At 44.4% G+C, this 21,525-nt stretch overlaps 2 protein-coding genes across 6 annotated transcripts in view; one reads left to right on the forward strand and one right to left on the reverse strand.

Annotated features, from left to right (window-relative positions):
* Positions 1 to 21,525, reverse strand: part of NGEF (neuronal guanine nucleotide exchange factor) — a 151,689-nt gene that overhangs the window by 128,641 nt on the left and 1,523 nt on the right. The gene's annotated exons all lie outside the window — the stretch shown is intronic.
* NEU2 (neuraminidase 2) lies at positions 78 to 9,612 on the forward strand. 2 transcript variants are annotated; one of them, XM_072640535.1, is made up of 4 exons: positions 78 to 407; positions 3,115 to 3,276; positions 7,080 to 7,284; positions 8,522 to 9,612. In XM_072640535.1, the coding sequence occupies exons 1-4, from the start codon at positions 394 to 396 to the stop codon at positions 9,446 to 9,448; spliced, it is 1,308 nt and encodes a 435-aa protein (XP_072496636.1). In that variant the 5' UTR covers positions 78 to 393; the 3' UTR covers positions 9,449 to 9,612. The 2 variants fall into 2 exon arrangements, with proteins under 2 accessions (XP_072496636.1, XP_072496637.1); XM_072640536.1 differs by lacking the exon at positions 3,115 to 3,276 and having other exon boundaries at positions 81 to 407.

The following is a 21,525-nucleotide window of genomic DNA, read 5'->3' on the forward strand; positions in this document are numbered from 1 at the left end:
CCCCCCCCCCCCCCCCCCCATCAAAGTGTGGAAATAAAACTTGCTTCCTGTTTTCCCACAGAAGGATTCCCCTGCTCCACCATGCCCTCAGGCCCACACATGACTCAGGTGTACACACAGAGGGTTAAGCCTGTTTCTCCTGGTCCAAGTAGATAAATGGGGCAAGTAGAGCTGGGTGCCCCAGTGGACACTATTCTTGAAGGGCGGGGGCTTATATCAGGTTTGTGTAGGCACCAGCCCAATTCAAAAACCTGTACTTCGATCGCTCGGGTTGCCTTGTTAGGCCATATCAGAGGACTCATCGGAGAGCATCATTCTGTGACAGTCCTGATTCCTACCCTGCCTGATCACCCAGCATCAACTTTACATCCAGCCCCCTCAAGTGGATGAGGCATGCTAGCTATGAGGTAGGTCTCACCATCCGCTGAGATTTTCCTTTGGTAGCAGAGTGAAAGATCTCGCTTGTTGACAAGACTCTGTGTGAAAAATCTCTGGGCCAGACCTACGACTGGTGACAGATGCCTTGTCAGCTTCCCAAGGAGTGGTTTGGTGCTTCTAGAAAGCTCAGTAACCAGGGCATCTCCAGGCTACTCACTGGGCTTCACTGCCTGGAAGGACCAGAGTGGCTCCCTGGAATTCTCCAACTATTGCCTAGAAGATATTCTTGACCTGAAAACCCAAAGAGGTGGTTTAGAATGGAGCTGGTGTTAGCTGGGGAAAGGACTTCTTTCAGCCCAGTACAACCTGTCTTTGACAAGTTGGTATGCGGAGGGGAGTTAGCCTCATTCTGCTTGGTCTCAGAGGACAGAACTAGACAGATCTGGGCTAATGTCAGGAGACACTAACTATGATTGCTGTCCCAAAGCTGAAGGTGCTGCCTCCGATAGGATCAATGAAGTAGAGCAGCAAGGGGCCATGAAGGGACTTGTCCAACTCCTGTATATTATAAATAAGGACATCAAAGCCCAGAAAAGTTATGAGATTCCCAGGGTCACAGAGGTGGCAAAAGACAGAATTTGAGCCCTGGTCCTCTGACTTCAAATCTAAAGCTCTTGCCACTCTAACCATATTGCCCCTTAAGGTAGTGAGTTCTCCATAGCTGGAGGTGGGACAGCCACTTCTTAAAGGGGATGCATGTTCAGGAATGGGGTGGACTCCTGAAGGGGCTTCTTGGGGGGGTTCCCTGTGAACTTGGAGGTGCAAATGGCACCTAGAATGTGCTCATCTTAAGTGACTTCTTTTGTGGGACAGAAAACTCAACTCACACTTTTAAAATGATCATTACTGGTGCTACTATTGACAGCTGGTTTCCTGATGCCAGCTTGATGATACCAGCTCAAGTTCATTTGACTCATGCGATGCTCACACAAGGGCTGATAGAGAAATTCTTGTACAAGTACGGGGCTGAACTTGATGGTATCAATGACCCCTCCCAGCTTTGGATCTATGAGCCTAAGGCACTTCATGTATCTGTGCCCCAATTTCCCCACCTATAAAATGAGGGAGCTGCAATAAATAGTCTCTAAGGTCCCATCCAGATTTAAATCTATGATCCTAAATTATGTATGGCCCCAAGTCTCACTTTCCCCATCTATAAAATGAAGGGGCTGCAGTGGACAGCCTCTAAGGTCCCTCTCAGCTCTGGATCTATTCTCCTATTACCTAAAGCAAACTTAACTGGCCAAAGGAGGAAACTGATAGTTCGGAGGAAGGTGGACATAAAGACAAAACCTCTCAGGAGGATGGGCAGAGAAGACGAGGGGGTCTTCTTTGGACAGTCAATGTTGGACTGTCTGGATCCCAGGACTTGAATATGGGCATGTGTGAGTCAATGTCCATCTAACTTCATGGTTCTAGATGGATAGGAAGGACTTGGAAATCTCCTCTCCCTTTTTCTCCTCCCCCCCAAACCATACTTCTAAGAGCTTTTTAATTAGCATCATAGACAAGTTAAGCTGGAAAGGACCTGAGAAATCATTTAGTGTGACTCCCTTATTTTACAGAGAAGGAAGTTGCACTCTAGAGACATTACTTGATCTGGCCAAGGTGCTAACGCAACCAGTTCATGCTCAGTGTGGGACAGAATACCATACTGAGGACAGACTTCTTTCTTATTTTTTGGTCACTGGAAAAGGCTTTTATTTCACCATAAAATTCCAAACTGCAATAAATGCAACCTTTGATAACCCAAAGGTTACAACTACTTTAAAGTATTTCTGAACTTCATCTTGAAAAGCAAACAATTATAAAATTCAAGTTTGAAATCTTGAATCTGTTTGAAACATTGCAAGTAAAAATAATTTAGCAAAACATCTTCTTAAAAAAACCATGTACACACTAATTTGTACTAGAAACAAAAACTTTTAACTACCTTTCTATTTTTGATTATTTCAATTTGTAAAAAGTCAATGTCTCAGAAGTAATAGAGCATCTCCAGCCCACTTTGTCCCATACTCCCACTTACGGGAATCTTTAAAAAAGCATCATGCATTTACATTTTCAATATTAAAGGACTTCTCCTTCCATTTTATATATGGGTTACTGTGCCATGATTACTTAGTTCCTACATCTTTCCACCACCATCTCCATGTTTTTGGATCAGTTAAATACAAAATAAAATCAAACTAACAAGTTCTTTTTTTAGTGGTTGTTCAAAACACTTAGCATTTGGTAACTGATCTCAAGTTCAATTAGATTTGCCCTTTTTTCTGCAGTACTTGTTAACTTCATTGACAGCATGAAGAATTTTGTCTACATTTATGTAATAGCTCAGGAATTCTTAAACTGTCAGTTACACTTCTCCTGATTAAAAGATGAGATTGGTGCCATTAAAACAATCAGATCAAAATACTAGAAAGGAAAAAGGTGAGCTAATGAAAAACAAATTCCCAACACAGTTGAAACTGAAGGACAAATAATTATGCAATCTTAAAAAAAGAAAATAAATTTCCAATGTAATTGTATTTCCTTTCACAAAGGAGTTCATCTTACGGTCACTAAGCCAAGACTCAGTTTTCTAAGGGGGTAGAAGCCAAAACCTTCAGAAGCTCTTGCTGGTCCAGATCTATTGTATAAATGGGCTTTAAAAAGGGACTCCTTTACTGCCTGCTCCAGGTACTCATATGTTTGCTCAGGGATCAGTATCTCACTCATCAGGATCTCACTCATCGGGATCTCACTCATTGCTGACTGCCTTCCAGGCTTCCATCCCTTCTTCTGCATCTGTCTCACCTACAGGACCTCTGGTACCAAGATTTTGGACCTTACACTAGATCAGTGAGGATTACACTCTTTGTAAGAGTATCTTCTATGGAGTTGTCTTTCTTTTCTTTGTCTTTCTTCCTCTTTACTGACATCTCTTTGACGCTTTGTTCCCATCCCTTTTACGTCTCTCCTTAGTTCTTCTGTCTCCACTGGATCGGCTTTTCCCCTTCTTTGGTTCTCTATTACATTTGTCTTTTTCAAAAGATGAATCTTTTGGGGGCATATTCTGGTTACAGTCAGATGGATCGTTTCGCTGTTGATTATTGGCAGGAATACAAGAGAGGACACCTGAACATTTTTTTTCTGTACAATTTTCACTGGTGATACAGTTAAGATTCTTACTTTCTTTGCATTGATTTAAATTTCCACTCCCATTTTTGGAATTAAAATCAGTCTCCTTCTTTGACAATATTTCTCTTTGACAGACCTGAATTGGTTGGCCCAGGAGAGAATGCAGAGGTAGAAGAAACACAGATCGAAGGCACCAACCATATGATATCTAGAGCAGGTTATGATAGGGGAGGATGAGATGCCACTGATTTTTCCTTGTTCAGCCGAGTCTCCTCTAAATGTCTAACACACTCTCTCTTAGTTCTTTCTCTTTCTCCTGGAGTACCAGACTCTTTTCTCCTCCACAGTCTGAGTTCAGTCTCCTGAAGTCGGCTTCTCTCCTCCAGTTGTCGAAGGCAAAGTTTTTCTTCTCTCTGTTCATTCTCTGGTAATTTTACTCTGCTTAGCTGCTCTACAATTAATCTGATTGCTTGAAGATTTCTGTGAGTCAACAATAATTCTCTCCGTACTTTTATCTTCTCTTGTTTTTTCTGCTTTTCTCTTTGTATCTTCTTGAGCTTTTTCTGATTTTGATGGACTTCACGGTCTTTAGGGTTTCGTTCTCTCTCATGCAACTTCTTTTCTTTCCTCTTCTTCCTCTTTTTCAGCTTCTTTTTCTTTCTACTTCTGCTCTTCTCTTTGCTGTTCAGGCTCTTGAAGTTTCTGTTTTTCAAGGTGCTGTTTTTTACTTTTGCATCACTAAGGTGTTTAGCTGATCAAAGAAATCTCTTCTAGGAGTCTTAAGCTCTGGATCTTCAGCAGTGGGGGGCTTGCTTCCCTGCATCTCAGCCTTCCCAAGAAACTGGAAGTGGTCCCTCTCCCTACCCCCAACACTGCCCCTTCCCCTTCCCTTATCTACAGTTCTTCCCAAGGCCAGATTCCTAAGGGGCAAGGGGATACGATGGAGAGACTACTAGGTGTGAAGTCAGAGGATTTGAGAAGATCTCTCACCTGTGTGACCTTGGGCCAGTCCCTTCTTATTTGGGGGCCTCAGTTTCCCCATCTCTAAAATAAGAGTTGGGCTCTATCCCCTTTGAAGTCCCCTCTAAATGATCAAAGTTCTCAAGGTTTTTGTTGTTGGTTGTGCTTGTCCTTTGTTCTTGAAGAGGGCCATGACATCAAGATGATGACATGACTTGCCCTTGACTTTGATTTGAGGGAGGGAGGGCTGTGCAAAGTCACCAGCCTCACTTTCTCCTCCAGAGCCAGCTGGGTTCAGTGATATTCATCAGGACACCTGGAGACAGCCCAGAATGCAATGTGGGACCTTGGCCATTTTAGGCTAAGGTCTTCTCAGATTCTCACTTTGAGTGAGATATACCCATTCAATGAATAGGCCTCTTTAAGTAGTTACTCAAGAGATGGCGCCTTTTAATAAAAGAAAAAAAATAACCAAAAAATCAAACTAAGAGGGGAAGACCCTCAGGGTTCCTGGGTAAAAGAATCATTTATTGAAATGCCATCTGAGGACATGGTAGCATTTTAGGCCTTGTAAGATAGCCAAACTTTAAGTTCCAACGCAGCATCTCGACCTCTTAGTGAGATCATCTTAGGTCACGAGTTTAGAGCTGCTGGAAGGGGTCTCAGAGACCTTGTGGTCCAAGGGCATCCTTTTGAGGAGAAGAAAACTGAGTGCAGGTCTGACCACACATACACACACACACACACACACACACACATGCACACACACACACAAAATCCCTAACTCCCCTGGATCCCTATTACCTTCAGGATCAAACATAAACACCTCTGTTTGGCCAGCATTGTAAGCTCTTCACAATCCTGCCTATCCAGTCTTCCTATCCTTTACTGTCCTCTGTGATTAAGCAAGACAGAGCTATGTGCGGTTCCTCACACAAGACAGGCCATTTCCAGACTCCACACTTTTGTACTGACTGCTCCCCATGCCTGGAATGCCCTTATCACCACCTCCTGGCTTCCTTTCAGACTCGGTTCAAATCCTGTCACCACAAGAGACTTTTCTCAGCCCCCCTCCCCCAGCTCCTCCTGCCTTCTCATCTCTCACTACCTTCATTCTGCCAAAGCCAAAGGTCATAGAGAAGCTGCCCATCTACAAAGGGGAGGGTTGTACCCTTGGCCTCATCTACACCAAAGAAAGCCCTTCTCTGGTCTCTGCACTGTGAACGGCAGCCCTTCCTGCTGCAGCTCCTGCGCTTGGAGAGGCCAGGGATGGGAGCCAAGTCCTTGCCTTAGAACAATGCCCTGGACTCTCAGGGGCCCCCATGTCATTTTGTTGGCTGGTATATCTAGTGCTTCAGACTTGTGATTGGGCAAATGCAGCCAAAGGGCCCAGCAGACAGATATCAGAGAGCTCCTATAGATACCCCCAGCCCCCTTTCCTTGGTGTAGAGACAGTCCCGCCTGGGAGGGTCACCTGGGGAATTCTAGAAAAGCCTCTCAGAATGTCCAGAAGGGAAGGAAGCCAGTGAAGAAGGGGAGCTCTGTTCCAAGCAATGATCCCATTGCCAGCTCGGTGAGGACAGGGGATGCTTTGGGCTTTCTTTGTATCAGCAAGGGTTCCTTAAGCTCCTACTGGGCTAAGGATCCAAAGAAAGCCCAGAGTATTTGCCATTTAACCTGACAATTAAAGGCATGATTAAATTGGACAGCTTAACGAGCACTTGGTGAATGACACCACTTTTCAGTAGCTTCTAGAGCTGGACAGATCAATCCCAGATTGCAGTTGGAAGGGAATGCAGAGGATTCCAACCCTCTTCTTTTGATAGATGGGGAAACTGAGGCCAAGAGAAGGCTCAATCTTTGTCCTCAAGAAGTCTATTTTTCACTAGAAGAAAACAGGTACACAGATAAGTAAATACAAAAGAAAAGAAGGAAAGAAAGAAGGAAAGGGGGAGGGAAGAGAGAAGGAAGCAAGGAAAATGTAGATAGATATAGATTTTTTTAACCTGACCTGTGCTTGTCTTCATACTGGGACCTCCTAAGGAGAGAGCTCCTTCTCCCATTATAGATCATCCTCACTCTAGAAACTTCTGTCTGAGACACTTCAACGTAAAGTGACCTCCTCAGAGTCACACAGCCAGGAGGTGTCAGGAGTGGACCTTGAACCCGGGTCTTCCAACCTTGAGTCCAGCTTTCTATCATGCTAAATTCACATGAATTAAATATAAAGCAGTCTTGGTGGGCAGTGCAGGCCGGCACAGGTCCCTATAGAGACCAGGGAAGGCCTCTGGTAGGTGGTGACACTTGAAGAGGCCTTGGAGTGGGGGTGGGGAGGAGAAGGTGAGGAGAGGGCACATTCTAGACAAGTGGGGGGTGAGGAGAGAACAGGTCAGGACAAAGTATTGTAGAAAGGAGCCTGGTTGGGATCAGCTGGAGAATTTATGAAAACCATGTAAAGTCAGCCTAGAAAGGGAGGCTGGACTCAGATTTTGGGATGCCTTTGCACTGTCCCTCCTGGGCCTCCTCTTGGATCTTGCCCCATCATCTCTCACTGCTCCCTCCAGCTCCAGGACTCCAGCTCCTGAGATAAAGCAGGAAACACTGTTCCAGACAAAATCCCAGGCTTACAGGATCCCGGCCCTGCTCTACCTGGCCAAGCACCACACCCTCTTGGCATTTGCTGAGCAGAGAGCCAGCAAGGCTGACGAGCAGGCTAAGGAGATCGTTCTACGCAGAGGAAAATATGAAGCATCAACCTACGAGGTGAAGGTAAGGAGGACAGGGCTGGGGGAGGAGAGGCAAATGAGCCAATCATAGGTTTGGGAGTGGGCATCACTGACATCCCTCATGCTGAATGAGACTTGGGGTGGGCACTGCAGAAATCAAGAAACCAGGGTGACTGCTGAGGAAGCTGACAATTCGGAGAGGGAGGGGTTCTGCCAAGGTCACCTGGCATAGTCTCCACAGAATCATGTATGCACAGCTTGTCCCTACTAATAGAATAAGCCCACTGAGGTCAGGGACTGGTTCCTTTTTGTCTCTGTATCTCCACTGCCTGGCACATGGTAAGTTTTTAAAATGCCTGTTTTAATGGATTGGCAGATTGTCAGCTCCCTGAGGATAGGCACTGTTTCCACAGTCCAGAGTATAGTGTCTAGCAGATTAATATTTCTTGGTTGACTGAAATGGCAAAGGGGAAGTTCAAACCAGATTCACGAGGCAATGTTGCCCTCAACTTTAAGAAGGTCCTCATGTCCCTCCCCGGGGAGTTCCCTTGTCCTGGCCAGATCATGTGGGAAGGTGGGTGTTCAGTCTGGGGAGTCACGTCTTCAACAAGGCATAAGACTTCACAAAGTGAGAACCAGGACCTGGAATCTGAGTCATGAGAAGTTAAAAGCCCCAGAGAAAATTCAGGGGAAATGACAGCTCTGTTTAAATACCTAAAGGAGTAGTTTGTGTATTTTTACATACATTTGTACACATTTGATAAAAATAATAAAAACCATAAAACAACAAAGCATGCATTGCCATTTTGCTTCAAAGATTACAAAGTGCCTACCATCTGCTCTCATTTGGTGCTCACCACAACTCTGGGAGGTAGGTGTTTTTATTATCTGAATTTTAAAGATGAGGGAACTGAGACTGACAGGGGTTAAGTGATTTTCCTCAGGTCACACAAAGGAGTTTACAAGTCTCTCAGGTCTGGTGATCTATCCATGGTACTCCCTGGCTGCCTAGGTAGGGTCTGCAAGTATTATTCCCATTTTATGAATGGGAGAACTGAGACTCAGAGAGGGAGATAAGTGACTCCCTCAGGGTCACAGGCAGGATTCAAACCTACCTCTCTCCTGACTCCTGGTCCAGCTTTCTTTCCACTGTACCGCACTGTCCTCTCTGTACTGTAGGGAGGAAGAACTGACCTATTTTCTGCTTGGACTCAGAAGACAAGCCATGGGTAGATGGGAGGTCACAGACTGATTCCTTGTCTTCTTGCCCCTTTTGCCAGTGGCAAGAGATGAAGTTGGTGAAGACAGCTCAGCTGCCAGGACACCGCTCCATGAATCCCTGCCCTGTGTATGATGAGGTCACGGGCACCTTATTTCTGCTGTTTGTAGCTGTGCAGGGCCAGGTAACTGAATCTGAACAGATTCATACCAAGACCAACATGGTGCGTCTGTGTTGTGTGACCAGCAAGGACCAAGGGAAGACCTGGAGCTCTGTCAAGGACCTCACCAATTCTGCCATTGGGCCAGCCCACAAACAGTGGGCCACTTTCGCCATTGGGCCTGGCCACGGTGTGCAGCTACACAACTCATCTCGGAGCCTGGTGATCCCTGCCTATGCTTATCGCATCCTTGGGCCTCAGAAGGAGCCCATCCCCTATGCCTTCTGTTTCTACAGTGATAACCATGGGAAGACATGGAAGATGGGAAATTTTATAACTATGGGGAACACCTTGGAGTCCCAAGTGGCTGAAGTGTACAGTCGTGGTCAGAGGGTCCTGTACTGTAACTCCAGAAGCACCCTCAGGGAGAGGGTCCAGGCCTTCAGCCAGGATGGAGTGTACTTCCAGGATGCTCAACGGATCAAGAAGCTGGTTGAACAACCAGAGGGTTGTCAAGGAAGTGTGATCAGCTTTCCCAATCCCACTGAAGATGCCTCGGGCTCTGTGGATACCTGGCTTCTTTACTCCCATCCTAAAGACCCACTGAAAAGGAAGGACCTAGGCTTATATCTTAACAGGGATCCCTTGGACCCCACAGGCTGGACCAAGCCAACCATCCTAATAAGAGGAGGCTGTGCTTACTCAGACCTCCAGTACATGGGGCCAGGCCCCAGTGGGTCACCCCAGTTTGGCTGCTTGTTTGAATATGGAAATTATGAGGAAATCCTTTTTGTCATGTTTACCCTTGAGCAAGCTTTCCCCTACTGATTCCTCAGGTTATTCAAGAATCATTCTAAAGTTGATTTCTTAATATTTCTCTTTGAATGATGGTCCCAAGAGGAATCACTGTCTTTTCACTCTGGGGCCCTCAGGGCTCATGAGTCCTTGGTGTCAATCTTTGACTTTCTCCATTAAAAGCAAGTGGAAATATAGGGCACCTTCTGGCTGCTTCTTTTCTTGCATTTTCTTAGTATTTACCATAGGATTCCCCACTTCCAGCTCCAAATGATCAAAAGAAGCTTGTTAGAGGCAGGCCTTGAACCCTCATCTTCAAAATTTTCTACAGCATATTCGTGGTTCTGGGGCAATATGGAACACTCATGGGGAGGGGAGTGTCTCCATAACATCACATATGGCTTGGTCTGCTCTATTTGTGTGTTTCCTTTGGGAATGGAGCAGAATAGGAGAACAGGCTGGTCCAATTAAATTCCTATGCTTGGGCTCAAAAAAGCTGGCACAAGAACCAAGGAGACATGGCAAGACAATGATACATCCGAAAATGATCTGGAGAGCTTAGTGGACTTGCAAGATCAGTATAAGCCAAGGCTATGAAAAGGTGGGCAAGAAAGTTCCTCTGGTCTCAGGCTCTAGTATGAAAGTGAGAGGGTCTAGAAGAAGGCAGGTCACAGTCCCACAGTGGTAAGATCACATTGGGAATATTTTGTTCAATCCTGGGGGACACCTTTTTAGGACAGACATTGAATAATTCCTGTAGAGGAGGCAACCAGGATCCCAAAAGGACTAGCGATCATGCCACATGAGGATCAAGTGAGGGAGCTAACGATGACCATTCTGAAGAAGAGGACACCAAGAGGGCCCAGGGTAGAGGTCTTCCAGCATGGGACGGTTTGCTATGGGGAGGAAAGACTGAATTTCTTCTTGGGGTCCTCATTGGGTGGACTTAGGAATGGTTACAAGGGGCAGAGTCAGATTTAGGCTTCTTAATATCCCAACAATGACTACTGTTCGTGGATGGAGTGGGCTGCCTCCGGAGGGGCAGGGCCTGAAACAGTCCTTCAGGTAGAGGCTGGGTGGCCTCTTGCCAGGAATGCTCTCAAGGGGGTGGCTCAGTGAAATACAAATTGGACTAAATGATCTCTGGGATCCCTCCCAACTCTAAGATCATAAGAGTCTTGGATGGTAGATGGCCCCGAGGCTCTAAGGGATGAAGACGCCTGACTGCATTTACTCCCAGCCTTCAGGACTGCCAGTGGGAGGCAAGAGAAACTTCAGTGGGACCCATGAAATTTGCTTTGTCCTTATCCCTATTTCTTTGTGTTCCCCCCAGACCTTTCAGTCAGCCCAACCATACAGTTCTCATTTCACTAAACTAATAATATCTAAGATAGAAATAAAGTGTTTTAAGGTTAAAAAAAAACTATATTCCCATCTATCTGACACATCTTGACATTTATCCTGCTGTGGCTTTTCTGCCTAGGCAGAATGGAACCCTCCCAACCAGACCACCAGAGACTATGCACTCTCCTCCCTGGGGGAGTGAATACCCTCAACTTTAGCATGCCACCCTAGAGCCAAGCTCTCCTGGTTAGTGAATGAGTGAACGTGAACTCCCTAATCCACTATATCTAATCAAAATCAGATTTCATCAGTGAGAGGAACTTCTGGTATGAAAAGTCTCTCCATCAAAGTCAAGACAATGGCCGTCATGGCTTGGTCAGTCAATGAGTGAGTGCAGACTCATGTCAAGGACTTTCTTCAGTTGACTGCATCCCATCTGTTCCCCATGAACATCACATCATATGCTCTTCCACTGACTCCTTCCCTCTGGCATCAGTCATCACCAATTCTAAACTTGCCTCTGTCACCATCCCTGCCACTTCACAGCCCCATCATAATGGAAGCTCCTTGGGGTCAGGGGCTGTCTATCTCTTGTCTTTGTATCTCCAGCAGTGTGTCTGACCCATGGGAAGCATGGGGGCCAGCCCTGTGTTCAGAAAGCTACTTTTTCTTTAGTGTTTTAAGAACACTATTTGAGTTCAAACACTATTATTTGAGTCTCACAGCAACCCTGTGGGCTAAGTGATCAGATGATCACTTTGCAGATAAAGTAAGGTTAATTAAGTTAATTAACCTCAGAGAGGTTACATAGCTAGTCAATATCAGAAGTGGGATTCGAACTCTGATCCCTCTAAAGTTTTCTCCAATAGATCAAGCTGCTTCTATTAGAAGGGTGGGCAGTGTCAGTATGGTGTGATAGGAGGAACACCCAGAGCACACATCTGGTGTCCATTTCCTCCCTTTGCCTGGTTCCACTGCCATCTCTCTATTTCTCCTGCTTGGCTTGATATCTCCATTATTTTAGCTGCCCCCTTGGCTTAGAGAAGATGCAGGAGTGGGATGGGAAAGGGGAGGGGGACTTTGGAAATTCAGTGGCTCTGGGCATGTAGCTATCTTCCTGCAAGGTACACTGAACCTGGTCCTGAGGGGAAGGGTGTGGGGAGGGTGGTAGTGGACATTTAAAATCATAGTCTCTGAATTGGACAGGACCTCTGAAGATAATGGTCTCTGGTCCCTAGATCTCTCCTAACATCACTAGCAACCTCTTGTGGTCATTAATGATCACTGATGATCACAGAACCAACCTATCTGGCCAATGACTCCAGAGAAAAGGAGGTTTTTCCTTCCATCAAATGTATATGTGTCTTAGGACAAGTCAATGAGAGGGAAGAGAAAAATACAGGAAAGTAGCTCTGGGTAGTGATGAACAACAGGAGGTCAGGGAGATGGAATCAGGGCAGTGGGGTGCCCAGGCAGGTGCCTTATGGGGATCCCTTTGTGTTGGGAGGACCAGGGACACACAAGAGAGTAAGACCCCCAAATCAAGAATGAACACTCTTTCCTCACTTTGTCACTCTGGTCACAGATGGCCCTGCCAAAACACAGATTTTCATAATAACAGCTGATATTTATGTAGCACTTAAAGTATACAAAGTATTTTCCAGGCATTCAATTTTTTTAAAAAATTCTTCACTTAACAAACACCCCTCAAAGAGACCATTCCCAGATGTAAAACAAAAAAAGAATGGTCGCTATCACCCTTTATGTATAAATCATGTACCCATTTTGACCTTATCTTGGTATACAGTGTGAAATGCTGGTCTATACCTAGTTTCTGCCATACTATCCTCCAATTTTTCCATTAGTTTTTGTCAAATAATGAGTTTTTATTGAAAAAGCTTAGATCTTTGGGTTTATTACATACTAGATTACTATGGTCATTTACTATAATATAATTACTATCTAATCTATTCCACTGATCCACGACTATATTTCTTAGCCAGTACCACTATCAAAAACCAGACTGTTTTTGACAATTACCACTTTGTAATACAGTTTGAGATTTGGTATGGCTGGACTGACTTCCTTCACATTTTTTTTCATTGATTCCCTTGATATTCCCTTGATATCCTTGACCTTTTTGTTCATCCAGATGAATTTTGTCATTTTTTTCTAGTTCCATAAAATAATTTTTGGTAATTGATTGGTATGGCACTGAATAAACTGATTGATTTAGGTAGAATTGTCATTTTTGTCATATTGGCTTGGCCTATTCATGAGCAATTAATATTTTTCCAATCATTTAGATCTGACTTAATTTGTGTGAAAAGTATTTTGTAATTATGTTCATAAAATTCCTAGGTTTGTCTTGTTAGGCAGACTCCTAAGTATTTTATATTGTCTACAGTTATTTTAAATGGAATTTCTCTTTCTATCTCTTGCTGCTGAACTTTGTTGGTAATATGAAGAAATGCCAATGATTTCTGTGGGTTAATTTTGTATCCTGCAACTTTGTTAAAGTTATTAATTATTTCAAGTAGTTTTTTAGTTGATTCTCTAGAATTTCCTAAGTATAACATCATATTATCTATAAGAAGTGATAGTTTTCTTCCTTGTTGCCTGTTTGAATTGCTTTCATTTCTTTTTTTTCTCTTATTGCTAAAGCTGACATTTCTAATACAATATTGAACAGTAGCAGCAATAATGGGCAACCTTGCATCACCCCTGATTATTTTGGTAAGACTTCTGGTTTATTCCCATTACTGGCAATTGTTGCTGATGGCTTTAGGCAAATATTACTTATCAATTTAAGATAAGCTCCATTTATCTCTATGCTCTCTAGTGTTTTTTAATAGGAATGGGTGCTGTATTTTGTCAAAGGCTTTTTTTGCATCTGTTGAGATAATCATATGATTTCTGTAGGTTTTGTTATTGATATGGTCAATTATGCTAATAGTTTTCCTAATATTAAACCAGTCCTGCGTTCCTGGTATAAATCCCACCTAGTCATAGTGTATGATCTTTGTGATAAAGTTGCTGTAATCTCCTTGCTAGGATTTTATTTAAAATCTTTGCCTGAATATTCATTAGGGAAATTCATCTGTCTCTGGGAGCATTCTTCCTTGAGAGTGAGACTAGCCCCGTGCTCTCAGACAAGAAGCTGGATAACCCACTGTAGGATCGATTCTTATGAGATGGTCTTGAGCTGGACAATCTTTGTCCTTTGTAAAGGACATGTGTTACCACAACCTTGAGGGACAGCCTGACATGGAAGCTAGTCTGACTGGAAATCAGGAAGACTTCGGCTCAAATCCTGCCTTTGATCCTTGTGAGCTATATGATCTTAGACAAATTATGTAAGCCCTCTGAGCCTCGCTTTCCTCATCTGTAAAAAGAGGGGTTGACCCAGATGACCTCAGAGATCCCTTTCAGCTCTCATGTGATGATTCCCTGATCCTCTGACCACTCAAAGACAAGTACATACTGAATATATTTAATAATAATGGGATCTATGAGCGCCATCATCATTGGCCGAATCTCTGATTTCTTTGGTGTATTCTCCTTGTCATCGTTGCCATTGTTACTGTTACTATCTTGTGACTGGGAGACATACGTGTACAGCAGAGGTGGCCAACAGTGACCTGTGATAGTCCTGAATACAGCCAGAAGCAGATTAAAATGTATTGGTGAAATGTTCAACAAAATAAAGGAAAATGCAACATAGTATATATAAAATGACATTTTCAAACTAAGTCAATATGCAGCTCTCAAGGATCCTTGTTTGGCACTGGTATAAATGCAGAATGTTTTAAACTAATTCTTGTGTTCCCTGTGGTGTCTTGTCCATCCACTAGGAGGCGAGCAGGTCTTACCTCATCCTGCCCCAGAGAGTGAAAGAAATCCAGAGGAGAAGGTTTTTGCTGACCCAGCCCCGGTTCCCAGGGCACAGAGCCCCAATTTCCAGAAGGTGGTCTTCAGCTCCATTTGCTGAGCCAGGAAGGGCAGAGAAGGCTTGGGCTAGGAAGGAATGCCTGGTCACGGTCATGAGCTAGGAGGAACAGGACATGGGGAGGAGGGGACTCTCTGTGTCAGCTCTCCCCGCAAATATGGAGAGCTCAGGAACTGTTCCAGGATCTGAGGCAATTGGCAAGGCATTACAGGCTCTCTGTTACCAGGAGGGCATTCTGGAACTGGTCACTGAGTCATGTTCCCCAGCACCCTCTCAATGATTCATTGTATCATCCTCATGTATCCATTCATCACATCTATTAAGCTCTTTCCATATCACAGATGTGCAGAATCTCAGTGTTGGAATGTACATAGGTAGAAGCTCCAGAAGACAGGGACTGCTTCCTTTATGTCTCTGCATGCCCAGAACCTAGTGCAGAGCCTGCAACATGGTAGGTGCTCAACAAATCCTTGGCTCTGCTGACTTCACTTTGCATCAATTTGTGGAAGTCTTTCCAGGCTTCTCCATATTCATTAAGTTCATCATTTCTTTGTCTTTTTTTCTTTTTTTTTAAAAAATATTTATTTTTAGTTTTCAACATTCACTTCTGTAAGATTTTGAGTTTTAAATTTTCTCCCTCTTCCTCCCTTCCCTCCTCCCCAAGACAGCATGCAGTCTGATACAGGCTCTATATATACATTCATATTAAACATATTTTCACATTAGTCATGTCAAGAAGAATTAGAACCAATAGGAGAAACCATGAGAAAGAAGAAACAGACAAAAAGTGCAAATTGTCTGCTTCTGTCTGTATTCAGACTTCATAGTTCCTTCTCTGGATGTGGATAACATTTTCCACTGTGAGTCTTTTGGACTTGTCTTAGATCATTGCATTGCTGAGTAGAGCTAAATCTGTCCAAGTCAGTCCTCTCACAGTGACTGTCACTGTGTACAATGTTCTCTTGGTTCTGCTTGCTTCACTCAGCATCAGTTTGTATAAGTCTTTCCAAGTTTTTCTGAAGTCCGCCTGCTCATTTCTTATGGAACAATAGTATTCCATCACATTCATATTCCACATAAGTTCATTATTTCTTATATCATAATGGTATCTCATAACAGTCAGACATCTCAGTCACTGTGCAGCCACTTGCCAGTAAGGAGCATCTCCCTTTCCCACAGGTTCTTTGATATCACAAAAGGGATCTCTGAGATTGCCATTTGAAGAGCTGGTGCCCATCTTCATTGGTGGAGGGAATTTCCTTACTGGGAGCTCCTTTCTATTGGAAGGTTTTCACCCTGGGATTTTTTTTTTTGTCTCCCAGGGAAACCAGCAAAATCACAGATCTGGCTTTTTACAAAATGAAGATAAAAGTTTGCTCTGGTACTGCATTTTAAAATAAAAATAACATCCCAGAATTGAATTGTATTGAAAATGCCACAAGAGTTCTCTGCTTCCCTCCTCCCATATCAGGTAGCTTTGAGTAGCTGGTATTTCCAGGCCTGGCACCCATCCAATCCTGGGGGTGGAAGGAAAGGCGGCTACAAGATGCTTATCTGTTAGAGGGTTTTGTAGGCAAGATTCTGGTTTCCCCTGCTTACATCTGCCATAGGCAGCTAGGTGGCACAACAGATAGAATGCTGGACTTGAAATCAGTAGAAACCCGAGTTCAAATCTTGCCTCAGACACTTCTTACTTGCATAACTCTGGACAAGTCACTTAACTACTCTGGGCCTTGGTTTCCTCATTTATAGAATTAGGAGGTTGGACTCGATGACCTTGAAGGTCCCTTCCAGCTCTGTGTCTGTGGTCCAAGATATGAAGGCTGAAACTCAGCTATTTGTAACTTGGCTTACAAAAGGAGAGGTTCTCACTGTCTTTGTGAATCATTCCTTTAGACCCATGTCAGAGAAAACAACAACACAGGGGAATAAGTGCACTGGACTGGCAGGCAAGAGGCCTGGGTTTCACTCCTGGTTCTGGCACTCAGAATTATAACTAGAAATTTTGGAGCTGGGGGTGAGTATCATGAAATCAGGAGGGATGGTTGAGAGGGAGATATGGGGGAGATTTGAGGGGGGAACTAGGAGGAACTCACCTGGGGTTCAGCCTCAGAGTGGAGGGTATAACTGTAAAGTTTCTATATCGACGAAAACATAACTAAGGTGAGGGAAATGTCCCTTCTGCCAATATTTAGAACACTGTCAGTGCCCTTTAACTATGAGCACCTGGGGCAGAGTTCTGATTATCTCATGCTACTTATACCACTGCTGTCACTGACTAGTTGTGTGACCTTACATAAGCCTCTTCATCTTTGTGGGTCTCAGTTTCCTCATCTGTAAAAGGATGAATTTGAACTGAATGACCTCTAAGATCAAAATCCTATGACCTGAAAATGATTTTTAGAATCAGTTGAAAGGAGAAAGGCTAAAAACAGAGAGACCAGCTAGGAGGTTTTTGTAATAGTCCAGACCTGAAGGGACAAGAACTTGGTTGTGTTTCATTTTCAATCCATCTAAAATACATTTCCAATATTTCAGCTTCTTTCATGGGATGTAGTGCCCCATTGCCTCCAGGACAAAATGAAAGAAAGCCTTAGTTTGGCATTCAAGGCCTATCACAATCCATCATCAACCCACCTTTCCAGCCCTGTTCCCCATCACTCCTCTTCAGATCCCAAAGCCTAGCAGTGCTGCTAGTTCTTCCTTGACTTCATCAGCCCATCTCCCACCTCTCTCTATTTACATAGGTTGACTTTTGCTGTTGCTGTTCAGTCATGTCTGACTCTTTGTGACCTCATTTAGGGTTTTCTTGGCAAAGATCCTGGAACTGTTTGCCATTTTCTTTGTATTTTACAGGTGAGGAAACTGAGGCAAAGAGGAGGAAGTGACTTGTCCAGGATCACACAGCTTGTGAGTGCTGAGATCAAATTGGAGTTCCAGGTCTAGTGCTCTATGGTGCCACCTAGCTGACTACCACTCCTGGAATGCACTCCCTCCTCACCTCTGCCTCACAGAAGCCTTCTTTCAAGACACAGTTCAACTTCTCCCACAAACCTTTCCTGATTTCACTCTACCCTCCCCTTCCCTCCTCAAATGTTCCTGGAGTTCTTTGTCTTTATTCTATCACCCCGTCTCATACTTGTGCGCAGGTCACAGATCCCCAGTAGGATCAGTCAACCAAAACCGATTTATTCAGCACCTATGTTGTGCTTCATTACTGTGCTTGGCATCAAGGACACAAGGACAAAGGATGAACCAGCCCTCAAGAAGCTTCCACTCTATAGAGGAGACAACATGTACACATATGCATGCACACATATTCCAAATATATACCAGATAAATACAGCATAATTTGGGGGGAGGTACTAACAACTTGGGGAGGGGAGGTCAGCAAAGGCAGCAAAATGTGCTCTTTGAGGACAGGAATTGTCTCTTTTTTGCCTTTCAACCCAAACCATCTAAGTATCTGGCACACAATAGGTGCCTGATAAAGATTTTGTTGTCATGGGTGGCAAGAAGACTCTGAAGGTGTCAGAGATGGGAGGGAATGAAGAGGAGAAAGAAGGGTAAAGCACAGAGGCCTGGAGAGACTGGAGGATAAACAGTGGTTGTTGATACAGAAGGTGAGAAGCTCACAGTCATTTAACTGGAAGGGTATCTACCTGTTAGAATTGGGGGGGGGGCGGAGAGAAGAAGACTTGGCAAAAAAAAAAAGGAAACACATGAATGGGTGATATGTATAGAGGGATGTCATCCATGCTGCTGAGGCAAAGAATTGAATAGAATGTTAGAGTTGGGAGGGACCTTGGAGAGCACCTTGTCCAACCCCTTTCATTTTCCTGAGGAAGATTCTGATGCCTGTGTGTCCTTTGGCAAGTCACCAAACTTGTCTGGGCCTCAATTTGCTCATTTATGAAATGAGTTGGTTGGACTAAATGACCTTTATGTTCCCTTCCAATTCTTAATCTATGGCCCTTTGAAGTCACCGCTTTCTTCTCTCTGCAAAATGATAAGGTGACCGGTAGGGGACCTCCAGCTGTCTATCTATAATCCTCTCAACCCAGGTCCCGTTTCTCACTAACTTCTCATCACCTCCACTGATGCCTCCTCAGTCACAGGAGATGCCGAAACTCTTCTGGGCCGTTAAAAACAAGAAATGTTTTGGGTGTTTCTTAGCTTGATCAGAAACCAAAATGCCCTCTAGTGGCTGAAGCATGGGCTGGGTACCTGACCCCTTGGGGCTACTTTAATGAAGGTAAAGAATTTTTTAATGGAAATTTAGTTCTTGAAAAAGGCAGTTTTGTTACCCAAATGACAACAGGCTGACATTCTTGTTGCCTGGCCTTTTTCCCCTGTGATGGCCAAGGCTAATAGTACGGTGTCCCTAGGTATTACCTCCATTTCATCATCAGAATTCTGAATGCAAAAGGCAGATCACTCTAGTTGAGTCAGGAGACGTGTTCAAATGCTAACTCTCACATTTGACTAGCTATGAAGCACTGAGCAAGGGGGGTCTACCTCTCTGAGCCTATTTCCTCTTCTGTCAAATGAGGATAATCACAGAGATGTTGTAAGTATAGACCTTTGCAACCTGAAAATATTATAAAAGTGGGGATTCTTGCTAATTATGGGCAATCAGAAGTCATGATGGAGATGTAGTGATGTTCTGTGCACCCATGGTTCTCTTGACTTGTCACTGAAAAGCTAGTGATGAAGTGGAAGAAATGTTGGATTTGGAACCAAAAGACCTGGGTTCAAATTCACCTCTGCCACTTTTTACCTAAGCGAACTTATACCTGTCTCTTCTTCCTGGACCTCAGTTTCCTCTTTTGTAAAATAATATGGCCTCTAGTGTCTCTTCCAACTCTGGAAGTTCTCCTCTGTTCTCTAGATCTCAGTTTTTCCATCTGTAAAATGAGGGGATTAGATAAAATGGCTTTTGACGTGGCTTCCAGCTTAGATCTATGAACCATAATCCTGAGTAAAGGCTGGGCCATGTGAGAGGGAGGCATTGACTTTTGGCCATCCCTCTTTGAGCTAAAAAATCCCAACTTATGCTTCCTCATCCAACTGGATATATAACCAGAAGCTTGGGAAGGTCATAGGGGAAGGCCAGGGATGGCTTCATGGAGAAAAAGGAGAAATTTGCTCTGGAAGGAGGCCATAGATGGTTCATCCCACTGAGAAGTAAGAGGTAAGAACTGGATGTTCAGAGAGGCCAGAAGCAAAAGCCAGAGGTACCCGGGACTGAGAGCAGGGATGGTCTTTTGCCTTTCTTTGTATCCCCAGAACTTAGCACAGTGCATGATTCAAAGTCAATGCTTATGGAATGGTACTAAGTGCAAGGAAGTAAGAAGGGAGGGGGGGTGTGAGGGGGATACGAAAATCTATGACAGTCTCTGCCCTCAAGAAGCCCACATTCTCCTGAAGGTGGAGAGGGATAAGTAGATCCATGGCAGCCTGTGAAAGGAAAGAACATTTAATGATAAGGGGGAAGCAGGAAAGGCTTTTAGGAGGAGATTGTGGTCTCTGAGCTGAGCCTTGAAGGAAGACACAAATTCTGAAAGACAGAAACGGGAGGGGAGTGAATCACATGCATGTGAAATGATGGTGGAAAGGTAGACTTGAGCCAGCCGATGGAAAGGACAGGCTGAGGAGCTCGTATCCAGGCAATGGGGCCGCAGTTCTAGGGCTGGAAGGGAGCCCAGACAGCCTGAGGCATAGGGGGTGGGAGGGGCTACTGAAGGTTTTTTAAGGACAGGGGAGACCTGCACATTTGTGGCCATCAGGGAAGGAGCTAGTGGGTAAGGAGAGAGTGAGGATGAAAAGTGGGAGAGAGAAGAGGGGGAGGAGGAGAGGAAAGAAGAGGAAAGGAGAGAAGGAGAGGAGAAGAAAGGAGAGGAGAGGAGAAGAAAGGAGAGAAGAGGAGAGGAAAGGGAAGGAAAGGGGAGGAGAGGGAACATGAGATGGGTCAGCAGAAGAGCCACAAAGGAAAGAATGTGAAATAAGGGTTTTGAGTTGTGAAGGAGGGGAGAGGTGGAGCTCCTAGCTGATGGTCTATATTGTCTCATTGTAGTAAGGGGCATGATTCTCTGCTGAGAATGAATGAATTTAAGAAATCATTTATTCGTTGCCTACTATGTGCCAGCCCCTATACTTTGAGCTGGCATGCAAAAGAAAGACAAAGGCAGTCCCTTCCCCCAAGGAGTTCACATTTGAATAGAGGGTAAGAACAATTGTGGTGGCCTGGGAAAGGTGTTTTCCTTTGGGAAGCTACAGGGGATAGAGAGTAGGTCTCCCATCTAAGCCCCCTCATTGACCTCTCCTGCAATGATTGAGCTGAATGAAGGGAGAGGGGAAAGAACTGATGTGGGGGTTTGGAAGAGAGAAGAGATACCATGTGTGAAGGTTAATTAGAAAAGATAAGAGAATGGCTCTGCTGCTTGGGGGCCCCAGGGAGATTAGATAACAGAGGGTCAGAGTGGATCTGTGGGCATGGTTGTGTGACTTCCTCCAGCTATATTCTGCAGCCTGAAAGTAGAAGCAGACAAGCCAGATGTTGGGGATCCAGGTTGGGTGGGAGTGGTGACAGCACTGGACAGGTGACAGGAGGCAAAGGATTCAAGGGCAGAAGAAAGCATCATGGAGCTGGCTAGCAATGGGCTAAAAACTTTGGAGGGAGGAAAGTGAGGCAGGGAAGGAACGACAGTCTGGACCAACAGGGCAGATTAGAATGATTGGAGATTAGGGTCAGGATGCAGAATAGATTTTAGAGTAGGGAAGTAGAGGAAGAGATAGAAGGATGGGAGATTCTGAT

Source organism: Notamacropus eugenii, chromosome 2, assembly GCF_028372415.1.
Source record: "Notamacropus eugenii isolate mMacEug1 chromosome 2, mMacEug1.pri_v2, whole genome shotgun sequence".
NCBI lineage: Eukaryota > Metazoa > Chordata > Mammalia > Diprotodontia > Macropodidae > Notamacropus > Notamacropus eugenii.

Bases quoted from the DNA above. Each gene is read 5' to 3' on its own strand.
- NEU2 (XM_072640535.1), top strand. The intron at 3,277-7,079 runs GTGAGGATTACA...TGCTCCCTCCAG, and splicing joins TTGGACCTTACACTAGATCA to CTCCAGGACTCCAGCTCCTG. The intron at 7,285-8,521 runs GTAAGGAGGACA...CCCTTTTGCCAG, and splicing joins CATCAACCTACGAGGTGAAG to TGGCAAGAGATGAAGTTGGT.